This window comes from Sander vitreus, chromosome 22 (genome assembly GCF_031162955.1).
Source record: "Sander vitreus isolate 19-12246 chromosome 22, sanVit1, whole genome shotgun sequence".
Taxonomy (NCBI): domain Eukaryota; kingdom Metazoa; phylum Chordata; class Actinopteri; order Perciformes; family Percidae; genus Sander; species Sander vitreus.
In genome coordinates, this window is record NC_135876.1 from 10,378,289 (window position 1) to 10,400,229 (window position 21,941).

At 39.1% G+C, this 21,941-nt stretch overlaps 1 protein-coding gene across 1 annotated transcript in view; it reads right to left on the bottom strand.

The window, feature by feature from the left end:
* ofcc1 (orofacial cleft 1 candidate 1) overlaps positions 1-17,105 on the bottom strand; it is a 95,933-nt gene extending 78,828 nt beyond the window's left edge. The window contains exon 1 of the mRNA XM_078281261.1: positions 17,043-17,105. Coding sequence (XP_078137387.1) covers positions 17,043-17,105 — 63 coding nt within the window. The remainder of the gene's footprint in view (positions 1-17,042) is intronic.
* Between the last annotated feature and the right edge of the window lie 4,836 nt (positions 17,106-21,941).

The window sequence follows — 21,941 nt, forward strand, 5'->3', positions numbered from 1 at the left end:
GAGATTAATGCTTATCTAATTGTAACTTATTTAAAAACCATTTTCATTTTGACTGGGTACCAATCAGTTTTTCTGAGTTCCACATACTGCGGAGTATGAGACTGGCAAAGTCGGCATCGGTGGTGATTGTCTTCCTGTGTTTTCTTTCATTTTCTTGCATTCATTTCATAACACCTTTCTGCAAGATAAAGGTTGTTTGGGTGCATACGCAAATTGAGAAACTCCCTGAAACAATTTGAGGAAAAGTAACCAGGTCATTTTACTAAGAAAAAAATGCATACAATCACCATTTGCTTTGTTTATGTAGTAAACTGAAACGGACATTTAAATAAGCTACATGACATTTGTAATCATTATATTTCAATATAGTGTAGTCAATATATTTTATTGGAACCTCACAGACATTTCTGAAAAACTCAATCAATTCCATTTTTACTGAATACTATTAGATTGTTGTTCAGTCCTTTAACAACAGTTACTGTTGGAGCTGATATATTATTTTGCCAAAGTAATTAATCATCAAATTAGAACAATGAAGGAGGATAGCACTCTGTAATTTTCAAATTATTGCTTTTTCCCCTTAGGGCTAAAGGCACTTTGGAGAGATCAAAGGAGAAATCACATGAAGTTTGATCTCAGGCTATACAAATGTATTTTGTTTATGACTGTAATTAATGCACAGAATAATCTAGAATAGCATCTTCCTCTTGAAATGTGTAATGTATAGCTGCCTTTAATGCATATACATGATTCACACTGCAATGTAACATAGAATTTTAAGAAAATTACTTAAGATTAATTTCTTCAAAAGTACTTTATATTTCTTGTATTCTTCTCCCCTGTGTAATGTTCATATCAGTTCATACTAGCTCTCCTCTAGACACAGTTTCGTTCTCATTTCTAACAGTGTCCATGTTTCTTACTATGCAAAGTAAATCAGCAGCATGTCCTGCAAATGCCAATAAGTCCTCTGATTACTTATGTATTCTCGCCTCAAGTTCAGTTACAGTGGGAAGAAAACCTTAGTAAACACACAAGGGAAAGTACACAGATTGAGTACAGTACATACACCCCAGGATTAAAGCTTTGGGTCATTGTCACTAGAAATCTAATCCACACAGCACCATGTGAGCCTCTCTGTCTCGAGAGCTACGACAAATGCCTGGTTCTCATCTCGTTCCCTAGACCCCACTGACATTGACAGCATGCTCCTTGTAATACAAGGACTGTTGTTTAATGTGCCATAACCGGATGGAACATGCAGATGTTGCATTTCTAAAACGATAAACAACAATTGAATCCTGAGGAGGAAAAAAAAGTATAATAGAGGTTCGGGAAATAAACTGGACTTGTAGAGATAGGAATGGCTGTTCAATACTACTGTGATAGCAGCACAGAGTAAACTGGCCAAGTGCAGGCAACATTTAATTTCCCTCTCATATTGCACATAAATATGTCAAATTTATGGTGCTGCTCAAAAAATCATGTGCCAAGAAATGTGGGTGTATTACAACATACATAACAAGTAGCACAATGCCATGGCCCCCGAGTTCATTCTCTTGTCAACTAAGCATCTATGCCCCCTTAAGCCGTCACACTTTCCAAAATGCACACACAAACGGCTTACTTTGCAGTCAACATGAGAAAAAAAAATCATTTATAACTGGTGACAAAAAAGATTTTTTTTTTTTCTTCCTTTCTTTTATGAATGTGATTGTTGTCAAAAGGAATTGAGCACAACAATGCCTTGTTCAGTTCTTGTTGCATTCAAAGGCATAGCTAGAAGGGCTTGGGGAAGACTGCTCGCTGCTAGGGGCTGGTGGGCACAGACCAGCTAGAAAGTGAATTTTGCATACTGTACGGATCATCGCCCAGTTCAGCCCAGTCACATTGAATCTGCCATCAACCAATTGTGCTTCATGAAACCGTCAACCCTCATTTACGTCTGCCTGTTTTCTTCCCCACGCAGCTGTAAACAAGGCCCCAGCTTTGAGCTGTCTTCCTCTGTCCCTGTGTGCGCTGCTTGCCAGGGGAGCGCAGGCAGCACCTCGTATTTACAGAGCTACTTGAAGCTACCATTTCCAGACAAGCACCCTGTGCACTAGGCAAAGGAGTCAAGGACGAGTGTTTCCGGAAATGACAATAGTTTAAAGAGCTTTACATAGAAATCCCTGACCATTGCTCAGAATTTCAATGTAAATAGATGTGTGAGTAACTATTGTAAAATCATGTTGTCTAATGTGTGAATATAATGGGTTGTCATGATGGGTTGTAATAAAATCATTAAAAAGACATAATAACGATGAGACTGAATGCCTTGCTAAATCAATAAAGACATAAAAGTTAATTTTTTGATTTTCATGTTTATAAAGTTGCTTTTTGTTCTATCAACATAATAGAAAATGGCCATATCAATGAAATGTCATAAGAATAATGAAAACATCTACAAAGCATCTTTATTTTAATCAGTGCAGATAAGGTTAGCATTTTGTTTCAAAGGCACACAGAGCCTCTTAAAATGTGAAACCATCTTAATTTATAGAGCAGCCTTATATATGTGCACGGTAATTGTGACCCACCAAACAGTTTCTTTTTAAACAACAACGGCGTCAGTTGGTGTAGACAGAAAACATAATTAGTATTCAAGCTTAATTAATCTACGCTGCCCCCCTTTAAGTGAATTAGTCAATTATTTATGCATGTGTGCTTCTTTGATGCTAACAGATTATGTATGTTACTAGAGAAAAAAAACCTTGAAAAATGACTTTGAAAACTTTCCACCATAAAATGTCACTACAAGCTTCTGCACCGACGTAGAAATGTCAGTGAAGGCCATGAATGCCGAATGATTATGGAAATAAAACTGGACTAAACTGTGAAACTTCTACAAATTCTCATTACTGCCAAATCACCATGCCAGATATGTCAGTGCCAGTCAAGGAAAAAACATTGTGATCCATTGTCTGGAATCCAGAGCAAAAGATAAAATAAATCAGTCAAATATGTTCTTTTTGTGTGCCCTAATCCGGGGAATGGAAATCTAACACAGGTCGGATCAAGGTCTTTCCTGGGATCATGGGAACTCCTTGGGATTTTCAAGAGCCTTTTTGTTTTTACCCTTGAGAACCAGGCACTGGCCTCTGCACCCCTCAATCCCCCATTGAGAACCCAGAGGCAGCGCGGAGGAATGCTAAATGTCAATGGTCAGACTGCACCAGCACCTTCAGTGAGAGAGATGGAGGTATACAAGGCCTGACCTCTTTGTGTTCAGCTACGCTTGCTATGAGGGGCCAGAAGTGAAACTGTACTCACACTGCTAAAGGTGTCCATCTCCACAAACTGCAAAAGATCATCACTGGCTGACCCTGATCTCTGGACAATGGCAAGGCCTGCAAAACAGAATGTATGAAAATACGGTAAGATAAATCTAAAGTTGTATGGCTCCCAAGAATCTGAACCGCACGGGAGGAGAATCTGTTATTGACGTAAAACACAAACTTTATATTTGACTTGTAACTCAAAGTTTGTTACTGTAACTAGAGCTGGAATTTGCACAAAAACAGCTCTTTTAATAGCTTACTGTGCAGCACAAAATCCTCCCCTGCTTGTGTGTTTTAACCTGTTATCTCTGCAATGCATCTTGGTAAAATAAAGGACAATAAACACCATTTATTATCACACATAACAAATTATTTGCCCTGATTATTCAAATAGTTTATTCATTTACATCTGATATCATTTGGTATTTGTATCGTCTTTTTCCTATGGTAATTCACATGGCTTGCACAAGTTTCTGCTGAAATAGCAAAACAAACCCCAGGCAAAATGTGAAAGATTATCCCATACCATGCGAGCTGGGATGAAATGCTATACTTTTTCACACTGAACACTGCTCCACTGGGTGTGATTGAAAAACATGTAAAGCTATTGAATCTGTGGTTTGTATATGTGAAGGGAAAATGAGTGTTGTAACAAGTGGGCCAGTGTTTTTGTAATTGTTTCAAATTACACTCGGCGTAATAACTCAGTGAAAGCAGAGCCAGTGTGCGGTCCGTACACATTAACTAGGCAAAGACCACAGGATATCCATGCACCTTATCGCAGCCTACAAAAAAAAACTTGATTGTGTAAACAACTGTGGAGGCTAAAACTCCTTTGCTATATTTCCAGCTGTGCCTTTGTGTCCAATGGCGCTTATCACCAGCTACACAAAAGAAGGATAATACTTTTAGATAAAGAGCTACTTTGCAGCATTTCCTTAACATGTGTATCTTATTGAATTAAAGGGAGCCCTCAAATTCCTGTTCTGGGTTGCTAACTAATAGGGGTGTGTGTGTGTGTGTGTGTGTGTGTGTGTGTGTGTGTGTGTGTGTGTGTGTGTGTGTGTGTGTGTGTGTGTGTGTGTGTGTGTGTGTGTGTGTGTGTGTGTGTGTGTGTGTGTGTGTGTGTGTTTTGTAGGCTGTAAAATTGTGATGCTGCGAGAAGAATAAGTAAATTAGTTGTTAAAACTGCACGCCTCCTGCCAAACACTGGCTCCCTAACTAATGAGATTGCCAACATCATTTTTAACCACATAAATAGTTGAGTCACTTTTCTGCTTGAGATTCAGGCTTTCTGTCAAAAGTTATTTTTTTACAGTACATGCAACAAACCCCTAAAGTCATACAGAGTATGATGTACTTGCTGGACTTGAGTTAGTATCAGTCCAGAGAGGTAGCCATGTATGAGTTCACTGCTGTGTAAAAACCTCATGTGCTTAATTAAACAGCACACCCATGTAAACGTACACTGCCAACACCAGCCAGCACACAGCAAAATCATCTATACAGGGTTTCCGTGCAGATGTACTTGTTTTTGACCCGTACACCACAGCACTGCTTCCTCGTTTGACCTAAGCAACATGCCAGGAATAAGCATCTGTGGTCAGAGTTTAACAGCAGAAAGAAGACACTGCTGCCAATTGATTGCTGCAGCATGATGCCTCTAAATGCTTTTTTTTCTCTACACAAACCAGTGTTTTAAGGTTTTCAAAATTATGCAACATTCTATATAATACCTCCTTTAATCAGCTGCTTCTTGGCCTTTTGTCAGACCCCCCCAAAATCTCCTTTTTAATAAATGAGGAAGTTGTTATTTAAGATCCTACAAATAGTCTACACATAATGACATTATGAACCAAAAAAACCTATTGCCCAAATCACACAAAAGTTATAAAGAAAGCAAGTATGCACATTGTTCCTCTAAAACGACATGCCAGTATATTTGACCCGCATCAGGTTTTTTTTCCATCTCTCTCTCTCCTGCCCTGAGAATGACCATCTCCTCTGTCATCTAGTCAGCTGAGCTCAATCAACCCTTAATCCAGAATGACAGTGGGGTCTGTGTTGCACTAGACAAGGCACTTCCCCTTTTCTATGGCATAGTGCGACCTGAAATCTTCGCTTGACATTCTTTTTCTTCTCCGCGAACATGGATAAGGGATGTAATTCAATAGTCACCAAGGGACAGGGCACCAGGCACCAACGACTATTTTATTTGCTTGTGGACAGAGGCCTTTTCTTATTGTTTGACAACAGCAAATCTCCCTCAAGACATAGAGTTCACACAGCTGACAAAAAGGGTAGAAAAAGGGCAATGGAGATGTTTTGCATGCATATTTACTCTAAATGTACTCTTTGCACTTTAAAGTACACTTAGGGGTACATTGCTCAGGTACATTTCCAGAAGGTTATGCCTTTCTAAGTACACTTTTTACTTAGGAATGCAATTTGATCCTACTGGATAATAAACCAAATCTATTGCAAATAACTAGCACATTATATTAGTAACTGTATACATGCATGTTGATTTTGTTTAGGATTAAGAGGTATTTTACCTTATGAGGCCCGAATTCGTCCTCTTCATGGTCAGCTACACCTCAGTCGTCAAGGTGATGCAGTTCCTAACAACACACACACACACACACACACACACACACACACACACACACACACACACACACACACACACACACACACACACACACACACACACACACTTGTAGTCTCGGGTAACCTCCTCATGTTCACTTTCACTCACTGAAACAAAAAGTGCAAGAGAAAGTCTGAATTAGATTATACACCTCTCAAAAGTATAAAATACATAATTTCGATCTCAGGTTTCTACCTGCCTATCTGTTGTATACACGGTATGTTATAAATTAAGTTAAGCAAAAGGAAAATAGTACTTGAATGATCGCAGTAGGAACTGTGTGTCATTTAAATTCAGGAAAGGAGCGATATCTGACATGCATGCCATTACCAAAACCATAACTGTTGAGTTGTGCCAAGATAAAGTTTCGTCTGTGTGACAGTCTCATCTACCAGATGGCATCACTGTTTGTGTTTTAAATGCTGTTTCATTATTAATGGGGAGTGTGGCAGAGCACTCGTTCAAAGAGATGTTCACTTATTGTTTCAACAGAGCCAGAGATATTACTGGTAAAACAGGCTGCTTTATCACCTCTCTGTGCCGATTACAATGAACTCCCCCAAACTGAAGGTAAAGCGCTCACACTGTTTTGTGAACATCCATTATGCAGTATATGACAATTCACACAAAAGTTGCCCCCATGCATTATTAAGAGGGAACTGCAGACAAATGTATTTTCCAGCCAAAGACAACCCAGCAAGCTTTACAGCTGCTGTGAAGAATAGGTAGGAAACACCCGGCGGATTGGTTCGCTCACGTTTGGCATAAGGCATATTAACACTAATGTCCCCCCTTAGAACAGATCACAGCTAATGCATCCCTTTGAACAAACAGTCAGTGCAACGCCATCAGGCCATCGGTGGCCTTTTCAAATGAGGAAGAGAGATTGCTCATATGTAATAGCAATGAATAGTCTTTCTTTTTGTAAAAAAAAATGAGTCTTTGTTTCATTTTGTATAAAGTTTACGACTGGTGCTGTGAAATTTGTTCTGTGCGTTCAAGTGACCCGCATTACAATCTCTCTTTGATTAATGCCACAATGCTGCAAACAATCAGAAGTTAACAAGGCACAGTAATCCATCATTCATTCACATTTGAATCAATACAGTGCATGCAAAGTGGATCTTTACAACGCCTATATTACAAACCACTGGGATCCTTTGTTTGCTCATTAAGCTGCTAAATTGTGATCTAAATAAGATGCCCAGCGATTTGGACCTCCCATTACCTGGTTAAGCTGTCGTTGATCGTTTATGCGATTAAATATAGACCTAAATCTCCATTTCATCCAATTAATTCTCTGTGCAGGCATGAGAGTGGCTAATGATGTTATCTTACCTAATTAACCTGTATAGGGATTCAACTCCAGGACAGGGGATTGTTCATCCTTCATCCAAGTGTTCATTATTATCATTACAATCATTATCATAAAGAGGCTAACTTATGATGTTGGCCATTCCATCACCATTAATCTAGATTGAGTCCTTTTTGGGGGGGGTTGGGGGGGGGGTCCTTTGGGGTCATTTTTAATTATCACTAAAAGGATGGGAATTCTAGCAAAGCCGAATAAGTTCAGTTGTGGTCACAGCAATCACTGGAATCCTGTGAGACCACATTACACGAATGTGATTTGACTACTTATGACTGAGGGGACGTTTCTGATTTTGCTGTGTTTAGGGCCCTGCACGCTGCAAAGCTCTCCTCACAGTGTTCTGTCAGCTTTCCCATTGAATGTCAGCTTCAACCTATTAACACAGCAGACTTGGAGCAGATCAATAGCCCTCATTGGGCCATGTGTCATTAGTTAATCGGATATTGATGAGGGTATTGACACGCAACTAATTAATCTCAGGCCCAGTGCCGGCTTTCATATGTTTCCTTAATTATGCACTTCATCTTAGTCCGTATACATCAGCAGGCTGCCGCTTCCTGTTTGACAGTGAGTAAAAGTTACTTGTCGAGTCTCACTCTTTTGTTATACGTTTATTTTCTTTCTTTCCTCTTTTTAAATTGTGACATACTGCACCGGCAGTGCAGTAAACATGCACGTTAAGCATGTTAGGTTTTAACTTGGGCATATGCAATTTGCTTTGCTTTTCAGACACACAGAAGTAATATTCTTGACGGATGCTTGACACAAATTATTTGAAATATTTTCATTAGGACTTGTAGCAGTGTTTTTCTTTGGTAAATAACAAAATGCAATTATACAAACCAACACATGGTGTAAATTAGAAAATTGTGCACTTTCAAATAGAACGAGAATGCTTTCATTTCTCGGAACCAATAGAAATAAATGAACCGTTTAAATAATTAAGTAAACAATGTAAACAAGCAATATATATTTGTTTATAGTTCATACAAATGACAGAGTTGAGTGTTTACACAAAGTCTCTCTAATATTTACTTGGCTGCATTGGTCAAAGCATCCCTCTACTATCCTGGCAGGGCTGTAGTCAAGACCACCTTTGTCAAGTCCAAGACCAGGACTAGTCGAGACCAAGTCAAGACAGAGTCCAAAGAGGTTTGAATCCGAGTCAAGACCGAGTCCAGGACAGAAAAAAAAAGTCTTATGTATCGAGACAATCATTTTGGATTATTATTTGTTGATCTAAAAGCAAAAACAGTGTTACAACACCCAGGATTTGTAAGTACAGCCATTCCCCTTGATATCATTTAATCTAATCTAAAGAAAACAGAATGACATATGGTGATACCTCATAATAGAAGTGATACAAACACCAATCCACTACTATTACCCCTGCTAGGTACTAGTACTGAGCATTTCAGCAACTAAATGACAATATAGCTTCACTCCAGATGTAGTGTAGAAAAGAAGTGACCAGTATTACAGAGTGTACCCCTATAGTTGGTTTATACCTTAAAATAATGGCCAGGATCTCCGGGAAAAGGCACGATATGTGTGTCTCCATTTCAAACATCACTGCAGGTTGACTGCTTTTAGCAGCAGAGGTTGATTGTGGGCGACAATACTGTCGTGGTTAGCTCGCCGAAACTCTACTGCCGAAGTTGCTGGCTGGCTCGGCAACGTTAGCTAGCTATTGTCCGCTAGCATAAGTAGCTACAGACTAACTCTAGTCAGCTTTGTGTGTAACGTAACAAAAACCCAGCCATCTCGTAGGAGCGAAGCTTCATATTTCATTCAATAAAATGATGGTACAAAAGGAGCACTAACGCCACAGGTCTTATGTCGATAACGTGGGCGCAGATATAGGAAACTCCGAAGGCAGTCGTAATATTTACCTAGCAGGCTAGGCTAACGCTGTTGCGCTAACGTTAGCAAACGTCGGCGTAGCGTTAGCTAGCTAGCTAGCTGTCTAAACTTGTGAAAAGCCGAACAACATCTCTGTCCAAGCTGTGTTTCACTTTCCCTCCAATATTATTAGAAACATAATAAAGACTCGGTCGAGACCAAAAGCCATATTTGGCAAGACTAGTGGCAGAGACCGAGATAAGTTCAAGTCCAAATATCAGAGTCCGAGACAAGTCCGAGACCATAGAAAAAACAACTCGAGACCAAGACCGGACTCGAATACTTCACCCTGTATCCTGGTACCCTAATGTGCATGTATAGGCCTAGTGATTGTTAGTTTGCATGCACAAAACCCTGTGTCTATGCTATTGGATATGAGCTCATATCTGGGTGCTTTGTGTGCACCTGCATGTGTATTAACGCATCCGTGCTGATCAATAGAGCTGCGCATTTGTGCGCTGGTGCACAGATGAGAGAGCACCTGAAGGTGAGCCTGACTACCGGCATCACCACAGGGCTTAAGCTGCTCCTCAACCGCTGCTCTGCAAACCACACGTCTCCAACTTTTAGCCTGCTGCTGTTGGTTTGATTATTGTTTATAGATACAGCCGAGAATTAAAGTATGGCCCGCAGGCAGCATAATTATTTACAGCTGAAAACTCATATCATTACCAGCATGCTCCTAATTGCCAGAAGTAATATCAATGTTAGTTGATTAAGTGTATTTTTTTTTTCATCTTCAGTCTCCATAATATGCAGAAATTGTTTTCCCTCAGCATATGGGGTGACGGTTTATCTCAATACAGCTGTTCATCTGGCTTGACTTCTGTTTTTTTCACTCATTCATTCCAAAATAAAATATTGCGGTATCTTCAGAGGGTAGCGATCGATTGCTCCACTTTTTGTAGTTTGCTCACAAGGTCAAAGAAAACACAGGAGATTCATCCTTCATTGCTCAAAAATAATTTATCTCTGTAAAGATTTTCCCTAAATAGACACAGATGTGACTTACAGGGGGCAGACTTTTTGACTCACGGTAATGTCAGAGCTAAAGAAAAAGGCCAGTGGGCGGTAAAGCTATACCGTTAATTCACGATCAAATGATTAATTAAAACAAATGTTTATTTGGCCTGGCCCTCCCTCCCTCTGCTATGAACATGTCAAAATATTTCATCCTGTATTTACTTTAGAGATGAAGCTATTAATAACACCGCCTGTGAAGGGGAAAATACATAAACCTTGAAGGCTACTTTATTATTCACATATAGATTACTCAAACATGAACGTGATGCTGCAGCACCAGAAACCTTTTCTTGGACCTGTACACAGAAATCTCAGAGTTAATACAATGTATATATGTCATATTTCAAAATTATATTTCAAAAGGGCAAAGGGCAAATAGTTCTTACAGTCACAAGTCATCTACATTATATATATATACACTTACAAATTCTGACATGCTTTTAAAGAATTGACACATTGAAACTATTGCTAATAACAGTGTACACTACAAATGTAGTTCTGTCAGAAAACTATTGCATCTACTTATCAAGCATTGTTGTTTCTGGATTTTGGTTTTCAAGAGTCGGTATCATTTAGTTACTGTAGATTTTGACTTTTTGGTTAAATCTATTTCTATACTTCTACACTTGCTTTGCTTTGTCTTTGACCACAGAGTTCACGCGGCCTTGTAAGAGTGGGAGTGAGTGACATTTCAAAAGAAAAGAAAAAGGGTTTGTATGCGAAACCTCAACTTGGGAGCAAGTGCTGTGGAAGCCAACTTGCCTTGCATGATACAGCTTAAAGCTTTAGTGCGTAACGTTTTGATATTAATAAACGTCCGTTACATTCAAGCCATTGCCAAATGAGTTGCTACAAAGCTAATTGAGTCTATCGTCTCCACACAACTTTCTGTATTTCTAAGTATGGCGATGTTCAGAACATGGTGTAGTCCTGTGACTTTCCCCCGCAGAAACTCGAGTGAAGATAATGACCTCTTCTGAAGAGTCCGTCATGTTTTTTTTAATCCCCCGTGTCCTCCTTGGCTACTAGCAACTACATGGAGGAGGGGTGGGGGTGGTGCGCGATCACGGAAGGCTTGTATCATGTGGACGCGCCGACAGTTTTGCTGTCATTACTTAGAATTCCTCATGGGGGGAGACAGAAACTACGCACTATAGCTTTAAGCAATAAGTAAAGGAAAAGCCATAGTAGGCAATAGTTCTAAATGTTCCATCATTTCCTTTCAATACATTACATCTTGTAAGGAAAATACTGACGTGGCCCCAAAAGATTGTGTCTATTAGGCATTTAACAATCACAGGAATCCATCTCATGCTTCAAGAGTTAAAATTGTGTAGAGGAGTGGAATAATTGTTAAAAGGGCAATGCAAATAGTGATTAAAAGTAGGCCTAGGGTCATCATTAGGGCATGATCTCAGAAGAGAAATTGAGAGCAAGGGGGGTGTGTTTGAGAAACATCTTGCTGACCAACAAGGGGCATCTTACATGCAACTGACTCCTCTATGACAAGGATGTATTATGCGCCTTGTGACAGGCAGTGAATCTGCCCCTTTGATGAGCATACTGACTGTGAGTTCACGCATAAAACGCTTGAGGAAATTAGACAATTGTCGGAATGAAACTTTGCGCTATAAATATATTTTCTTTCTTTCTTTCTTTCTTTGTCATTCATTCTGAGATGCAGTGATGTCACCCATGACACAGTGAAGGTCTTGTGATCCCGTTTAAAGATCAAGAGGCCACAGGGGGTGGTGTGTCAATGGCTCAAAGGCTCGGTATGTTTAGGATATGGTATGAAATACAGTCTGAGGTATTAACTTACAAGGGCAGAGAGATGAGTCTGACTCTATCTGTTACAGGAGCCGCACTTTGATGACTCACACGATACATGAAAAACTGGGTGATATTGATGGGGATACTGATGCTTTGTTGATCTAATCAATTGATTTCTATTCCGGTAATCCTTAAAGTAATTATCATATTTACAAATGGTTATCTTATTTGGACTGCTAAAATAACACAAAAGTGCAAACATGCATTTCCAGTGACTGGGAGAGATTTTACCAACTTGGACTCGCATATGAAGACATGATATATGAAGATGAAGAAATAACATTATGGGAAATATCTTTCAAAAAATGTGAAGATTAGGCCTTTATGGTTTAAATGGGAAAAAAAAATGTTTTCTGTTGTTGTACTTTAAATAAATTAGTTTACAATTAAAGTAGGTGTTTTGTCAGCCAACCTAATTCAATCGGTTTGCAGCTCTGTTCATCTTTGACTTGACAATGAACCCTATGTTTCATGCCTGTCATTTGCTGAAAAGTAGGGTGATTATAGGCGCCCCTAACTACTTAACAGTTTGAATTCCCTAGAGGTGGTGTAATGACATTATAGGTTTGCTTCTGTAATAGTGGCAGTAGTTGCAGTTGTAGCTACTGAAACCTGACAGGCTTTAGAGTGGTGTGTTTGTTCTTGAAGAGTCAGAGTAAATTCAGTTATTTTTTTGAACAGTGACCAGATACATTTGATGATGGATGGTCAACAACTTGATATTCCAAGTAAACTTTGTCATTCCTCACCAGAGAGTTATACTTTGAGGGGCTGTACTCGAAATACTGAGAAAAACAGGGGGCTAGGATTGCCTCCACACGGCTCTCTCAGACCATTCCCAACAAATCAGACAATCAACAAAACCAAATCAGAGCTGTAGCATGTTTAAAACTTTCATCATTGCACAAACAAATGGTGCCATAGTCACTAAATTCATCCAAAACTGGCCTGGAACTGTAACTAGATTCATTAAATCTGCAGATTGTATTGAGAGTATTCTCAACAGCATAATCTTTGGCTTCCACCCAGAGGTCGCGTTAACCAAATATTTTCTTTGAATATTTTATTTATTTTTTGGAATATTTTCTTCTATTTATAGGCTATATTTTATCGGGAAACAGGAGATCAGATAGTGTGAATTTTGGCAGCGAGGCTTCCATACCAAAAAATACAAAATGTAAAAAAATTCAAAATGTCATGGCAGCTGAGTTTCTTTAAAAAGCCCAACAATTGTGATGCCTGATGTGGTGGAGGATGAAGGATAAGCAAGTTATAGACTATATAACTTGTACTGATAACGCACATATTTACCTGTGTTCCTGTTCATCTTTTATCTTCATGCCCTTATAAATGCATAAGCTTGTTCTGTATATTTTAATTATCATAAAAATGTAATCAATTAATGAAAATGAAATGTCTTATTATCATTAAAAAAAACGACGCGTAATAAAAGATTATTTTTATGACCCTGTCCCTCGGACAATGAGAACACAGCCACTGCTGCCTCCTTCCATTAGCAGGGCACATGACTGCTCTGTGATTTGTTGTTTCTTGCCAAAATGCACTTTGGAGCATAAATACGGCTCCCAAAGTGCATTTTGAGACCATATCTCTACATGTCTATGCACACAGGCTTATACCTTCTACTTTGTATGAAATAGCCGATATTTCCTTAAGCAGTTATTGTTTTTTGTATAACTTAGAGACTTTGATGCCCATCAGTCATAAAAGTGCTCCAGCTGTCAGTCACATAACATTGTCTATTGAAAAAATGAATGGGACTTTTACCACTGAAACTTTTTTCACAAGACAGACATGAGTGAGAGGTTAATTCAAACGTTCTCTGGTCTCTAGTTTTTGGGGTCTGATCACTGCTGTTTTTATTTTTAATGAATCCCACCCAAAAAGTGCTTGCTAACCAATTAGGCCTACTGCTTGTCAAAGCAGTGGAAAATAGCTTAGACATTGCCACTGCTTGATGCAATTCACTGCTTAAGTCTTCCCACAGTCCAACCTGTTAACCAAGTGTTGTAATGTTCTACGTCAAAATCCAGCTTTTGATACATGTTAATACATCTCGCCTTCACATTTCCTGTCACTCTCCACTCTCATTTTCTGACTCTAAAACATTGGACACTGCCACAGGCAAAACAATATGCCTGGGCATCATTTATTGAGGAGCAGCTATGTAGAACAAGATTTTTTTTTCTTTTCATTTTGGTAAAACTGTTATTCATTGCAGCAGCCAAAAAATCATTCAATATGCTGTGCTTATTTTCAAAATGTTTTAAACTAAGGACTAAACTAGGAAACACTACAGAACAGAATCTTTATAAGCTTGTCAACGGCTCAAAAATGCTTATTTATTGATTATTCACAAGAATGTTAGCCTGTTTGAATTTACATACCAGGAAATACTTTGTCCACGTTGGACTCCTGCTGTAACAGCCTGAAATGAGATCAACCTGGATAGACCAGGTCACTAGGTAACCCACACATCCATCTTAATATCTAGCTAAATGTTTGAAATGTAAATAGCTTCAATGACCAACTCCACTCGGCTCGTCTTCAATGGACATGCAACGCTGACCCTTAGGCAGTAGCAAGCTCATTGGACTATTCATAGACTGCGTCCTCTGCCTCTTGCCTTTTAAGTTTTTTAAAGGGTGTAATGTTCACTCTGTGAGTTTAACCTAGATCTCTTTTGAACTTTTAATGATCTATTTCCTACAGTTAATGATTCAACACGAAGTTTACTACTGTGTGTGCACTGACATATTAACGCACAGGCAAAGCAAGGACACATTTAGATGTAGAAGTTAACTGAGGTAGCACTGTATTTCTGTTTGTCTCATTTAACCTGCTGGATGTTTTATATTTCAACTTTTACATTTCAAATTAACATTCATGTCAGTGGAAGATCTACACCAGCCACCGTATGATTCAGTAAGAACAGTAGCAACTATAGTCAGTAGTTTTGTCCTAATGCTAACGCTAGGTTTTACCAGGCAGCTTCAATACCGGCAGAGCAGAGTGGTTCAGTTCATTCGCTATAAGAACAGCGGCAGGGCCGGAGTGGGACTCATTTTCAGCTCTTGAGTTTCATGCCTTAGACCAGCCCACTTTACTTCACGACTGACTATATTAAAATAATGTAATTAAAACCTTAGTATATAAGTCTGCAATAGCGCACTGTTCTCTACAGCCTTGTCATTCAGTGTATTTTTGTAAAATATAATTTCCAATTCAGTTTCAAAATATAGATTTATTAGAAAAGTTAACAATATTAGTCTTTTCAACACAATGTAATGTTTACATTCCAAACCTTGAAATTAAATAAAAGAATAAATGAAATTATGAAATAAAATGAAATGTACTGTCCTTATTTCAATGATAAAAGTCATAATGGATCAATACTGTAACTAATGTGATTGCTAGCATCCTGCACTGCTCCTAACTAGCTTAGCATACCAGTCTCATCGTCTTCATTGGCGTTTCACTCTCGCTGGTTTAATACAAAAAAGTTGCTCAGTTTAGCACATCTGGCCACATCACTTTCTAGAGCTTTGCTTTTTTAAATGTCACTTTTTTAATTGTCGCCTTTTCAGTGCCGTTTTTGCGCTATTATCGTTTTTTAAAGCTTATTTTTGCTCGCGGTCACATCCTCCAACAAGCACTGCTGACTGAAGTGTACGAGGTGACGGTATGCTTTTGTCACTTAGCAAGGTGCCGTAAATACGTCATCATTAAGCAGGCTGCAAATGGGCTGCATGAATATAGAGAACGGTGGGCTGCAAGAAAAAATAAATAAATAAAAAGAGTGGGCTGCGAGTAGCCTAGTGACAGCATCCATGATATTCAACTATGATTTCAAACCAGTGCCATCACTGAGTGCCCATCAGAATTAGCCAATCCGGGCCTGAACAATGGTATGAGCAAAGTATGCTGACAGTGGTGAAAGTGCCTGGATGTTCACTGCTCTGCCTGTTCTCCAAAATGTCTCAGAGTCAACTTTTGCAGAACATTAATGGAGTTGCAGTTGAAGAAAGCTGCATGTGAAAACCACTGGTGAAAACCCAGCGTAACTCCCAGAAATAATACACTGTCATTGTCTTATTATTCAAGTTGGAGAGCAGGTGTGTTGTGTGCTTGCATGATTTACACATAGACTGTATAAAACAGGCATTACAGCATGAAATACATGAGAATAAATGAGGTAATTTCCTTTAGCATTAGCTAGCTAGGCTATATTTGTTTTAGCCTAAATAGTGTAAAAAGACTTTACTTTGAACAACTTTTCTTACACACTCTCACGTGCTGTAGATTTAAATGAACACTGCACCTACCGCAAGGCAAAATGTTTGGCCTTCACTCATGTACACCCCGCTGCACATCCTGATTCTGATCCTGATACCGGTGTCCCTAAATAACCTTCGCCCTTCCCAGGGTCATGACGTCATACCCATTACATTATGTATTTTACGCTGTTAAAAACGCACTAAGACAACTGAACACTAGAGCAGCCAGTTCGTCACCTTACTTCCTGGTTTGCTCCCATCATAACTACTACAGGCACTAGAGGGCATCGCCAGGTCGTAATTTCACAAATGACCTCTGGGAAAGTTTCTCGGGGAAGGACAGTCTCTTTAATAATAATCATCTCTCTTTCTGTGTTGAAGGTCACATGACACAAAGTGTACTTACATGTGATGTTATTCTGTTTATGTTAAGGGGTTTAACACTTTTAATTACTTTAATAATTTCCGTTGAACAGCCTGCAGACTAAAACATATTTAAAGTGATAACAACTAATTACTTCGTAAAAATAGAAATTTTGAAACTCGCAAGTTGAAATCAATGTTGGAAACTCGCAAGTTGAAATCGACATAGGAAAGCACAAAAGAAACCACATCCATCCATCATAAACACACCTGTGTCATACCTTAGGTGGGATTTGAACCTGCATCTCCTGGGGGTCAGTCAGCATCAGCGCCCACTGGACCATCTCCAAGGATGAGAAAGAAGAAACATCACCTTCATCAACCTGAAGAGAAACAAAGTTTGTCTTTTCCTTCTGTTGCTGCTTAAACCTCTTTAACAGGTAATCCATTAAAAACATCTTAAATGTGCAGATAATCCTTCAAAAAAAAACCTTTAACACTGTCCAAGACATGAGTGATAACCAATCAAAACCCTTCAATATAGTGTAATACATTTATCTATCTATTAAATAAACTGAAACCTACTTCACAGATGTCAACCGACTCTGTGAAGTTTAACCTTAATTGAAATATTTAGATGCTCTTTCAGAGTCCTGATAGCTCAGTTGGCAGGGAAACTATTCCACAGTCTGAAGGTTGAGAGTTTATATCCCATCTTTGCCATTTGATTTTCTGTTTCATACAGGATTCTCTTATTGTGAAAAGCCTGTACCTGAACTCATTAAAATGCTTCAGAGGTGGAAATCACTCCCAACTTGTTTCTGTCTTCTTTTAGAACAAAGAGTAAAAACATTTTATCAACCCACCAAACAGGAAGTGACTCATAACTCAGCTATAACGTCTTAGAGGAGTTTGAACCTGCAGATCTCACGTCTTTGCAGCGCCACAAATAAGTACTGTCAGGTACCCCATATTCTGCCAGAGTTTAAAAAAACAAATGTCTACTGGAGGTGCTAAGGAGAAGAACTGGAATGTGGCTGAAATGGGTTGTACTTTATTATTTTATATTATTAATTAGAAAATCAACATTATCACTTTCAGTGATAATGTGATTTCACTGAGTGAGTACACAACACAGGAAGTTTAAGTCAATCCTGCTGGGATGTAGACCATGGGCCTTTTCACACCAGAAAGTCCGAACCAAGGTTTGCATTTTTGTTACATTGTTGGCTATACATTTGATCCGGTTAGTTTTAGTTTCACATTGCAATTAAAGAACTATAATATACCTACGTCCTGTCACCATCACCTACGTGAGGTGCGTCTCCCTATACTTGCAATTGATTGTTCAAAGACCAGTGTGTGTCTGAAGTCGGTGTGTTGTCAATTTGGCAGGTAGCTTTAGGTGGAATTGCGCTCCCCTCCTCTCGTATCCAACTGACTCTTTATCAAGACCAAAGGTCACATAAACATTTGGTCCTTCTCTCCCCACGTGCTTATTTTATTTTTTTGCGTTTCTTTTTTCCGGTTCTGACAGCCTGCCAGAACTTCCTGTTATTGGTTTGGAAGTCCTAACCATCCAAAAAAAAGTTTAATACTAGAAACTAATAGAACCATAGTTCAATTTGACCTGGACGAAGACCACCTCTTTCTTTCGGACCAAGGTTCAGCTGTTTGGTCTGGGGGAGGTTTCATATCTGTAATCTTCTTTTCTTTCTGAAAAGTCAGAATGTCTGGAACAACAAGGTAGGTACTAAAGGGCCCTGCATGTGTTTAACATTATGATTGTTTAGTATTCTCATATATTATTTATTATAGCCTATTTCCCTTTACTGAGTGCAAAGTGTTCAAAACTGATACTTGTTGGATTTTTAAGAGTGCAGTTTGTAAAGCCATTTAATCCACAGACTTTGTTGGTACAGTCTGTTTGCTTTGTGATGAACAGCATTAACAGTTACTTTATTGAAGTTGTTTAACCAGAGATGAAAAGTACATAAAAGACTCACGTCAATGTTAATACAGGTGATGCATGATGTCAGTGTAGCTCAGGCTTGCTAATTCTTTAGTTGCTTGCGTCTTATTCCACATTTCAGCTCAAAGTGTCTCAGAGATCAGACTCCTCTTTTGTATGAGGAACTGATGTGACATTATTGGTTGGGGCCCTTTAAACAATGAATGTGTTGAAATAGTGTAAATCCTGCACATTGCATTAGATTCTGTTTCTGTCATCTCAGGGTTTTGACGGGCGAGGAAACACTCAACAATGGAGGAACATTTATGTAACTGTCTCAAAGCATTGTACTGCTGTAGCTCTTTGTCACTAGTATTAATGAACCATGATTACCTGACCTGTCTTGATTTGTACTGTAAAAAATAATCAAGTTTTAAAGCCTAATGTTTGGATTTGTTCTTACAATAACTTTATCTAAGTTCACTTTTCTCTTTCCTTTATGAATCTCAATTAAACTCACTTTAAATGGGAAGCACAGTGATCCTTTTTTTGCAGCTTTATCACCGTAGAATAACTTAGAGTGATGACTGGCATTCAATTGAGCCCTTTCCCTTCAACGTTTTGTTGTCATCTCTACAGTATCTCTTTGTTTCTCTGCTCTTTTTCTATTTCCCTACTCTATTTCTCTCTTTGGCAGTCAAAGCTGAAGGCAATCACAGCACCATTCTCACATGAGCAAGTGTTAGGTGTGGGCCTGTGTGGGGCAAGTCTAAGAGCTCAATATCTCCAGCACATGAAGTTATGAAGAAGACAGAAGCAAAGCATCCTCTGTTGTATAAAAGTCATACATAGCTCGCAGGCACCAGAACACAAAAGAAGTTGAGCCGTGAACATATTATAAAACAAGATTGGAGAGTGGCAAATTGGTAATTAGCCTCTACGTTGCAAATGAGCATTACAGTCTTGCTTATGACTTGCCTCTCTGGTCCCCAAAGCCTCTTCTATTAATTTAGCTCTGAGGGGCCATCCATAAACAGGCTGAATAAGCTGTTAGCCTTAACGACAAGTGCAAATGAAGGGCTGGCTAAATATGCTGAAGGTAACAGAGATAGCGAAACATCTAATACTCAAATTACAGTGAGTAGAGAGGAGAGTAGGCAGGAATACATTAGGATTCTCAGGTATTGCTGAAATTGTACACATGTCTTATGTCATTTCGTAGAAAATGTGCTGTATCAATTTAACAAGAATTTGCTATCTAATTGCATCTTGCAGGAAAAGACATGCCAGATCAAGTTCAAAAGTTGTCAAGTCAAAAACGTTAATGTGCAGATTACGTGTAAGTAACTCCTTGCATGTATTTTCTAAATCATTGATGAAAATACCTTGAATTGGCATCCAAATCAGTTTCAAGACTTTGATATAAAGTGCGGGCTGCACAATCCATTTTCAGTCCATTACATGAAACAAAACATAAAACATTCATTCTTACAAATACACTGTATTATTGTTATTTAATGAAAAAGTAAAATAAAACATATAATCTATAAAATAAAATATCCAACACTATATGTGTTGTATATGTTTGTACAGAGACAATAAGCTCTAATCTACTAGCTTTTTTGCATGTACCTGCTTGGTACAATATGCTTGTCTGGCATTGCTTGTCACATATCATGTTCTGTCTCCCGGCTTTAATTGAAATTGTTCTGAACTCTTGAAATTATGTCTCCATCCCTCGTGAGGTCAGTTTCCTGCCTCAGAATTCATTCAGCCCTCTGGTTGCCTTGTATAAGATCAAGTACAGCCCATTACTACCAAATGAAAAGGAAGTAAGACAGAAACTTCCAAATTAATTTACAGTAGAACACACCTTACAGGTAACTGACTCGACTTTGATGTAATTACTCCAGAAACCATAAATGGCTGTAATTGAGAAAAAGCCTACAGCATACAAGGATAACGAATGGCAAGATAATGGAGGCAGTGAAAGTCTTAGCTATTCAGATTGATGTTAGGGGGAGAAATATCTGGCTTCTTTCAGAAGGGCAATTCTCGCAAATACACCTTACCAACACTGGTAGCACTGCTGCCCTGCGCTTGCCCTCCCCTGAGCATGGTGCTTATATTCAGATGAGCCAGCCATTAGCTCTAAGTGGTCTTTACCCCCAAATTCTGCCATTTCACAAATTAGCCAATTTTCAACATTAGATGTTAGCCAGTGGCTAGGGTCAAAAGGTCAGCTGTGGTAAATATGAGGTACGAACCTGCAGTCAAGGGGATTAATAAGGGCTAGTTCAAAAGTAATTAAATGAAGCGTGCAGGACGTTTACTGGACGGAAGGATGGGTGCTGGCTATTTAGGATGAGTGACATTTCAGCTTTTAAAATGTTGGGAATATTTCACTGTGACTGAGCTATGAGCTGCCCTGACCTCAACTATGGATGGCACAGGTTTTAAAGCCATCTCTCTCTCTCTCTCTCTCTCTGCTGTGGCCTACATTGTGTCCTAAATGGCCGCTGCATGGTTTAATGCAATAGACAAAACAGCATTAAGCTTTTGCTCTGCACCAGAGTGGGGAGAAAGGCTTGACAGCCCTGCAGAGTAGACTGGAAATAGAGAGAGAAAGTAAAAGGGAGAGAGCACTCTCGCATCCCTTTCCTTCCACTCCATCGAGTATGCACCAGGGCAGACGGACATATGGGTGACGCTACATTCTTTAAAGAGAGTGAAGCAAATTCCTGACCCCCCCCCCCATCCCTTTCTCCCGCCCTGTCGCTCACAAATTGCCCGTTCGAATGTCAGCCCTCCTCTTTATCAAACAAGTCCATTGTCTGCCAATTCGTGGGGCACTGACAAGAAGAAGCTGGCAAACTGTGGAACCTCTCGTCTGTGAATGAGTGCATGTGTTTTGAGATGTGCTTGCTAGCTGTCCTATTAGCAGTCAGCCTTTTTTAACATGGCAGCACACGGTCAGACACACAGCCAAAAATCAATACAGCTTTGCATGGGCCTGACCCACATACAGTGATGCCAGTGGCTGCCTTGTTGAGGCTGTTTCACTATTTTAAAAGCAAGTATGTGTGTACAGAGAAATGTGTACATGTGCATGCATGCGTGCCTGTGTTTGCATTTGTGATTTTTATGTGCTAAGCAAATGTGTGCATATACACTTGTGTGTGTGAGAGGTTGTGTGTTTGTTGACTTGGCTTCGAAGAGTGCAAGTTTT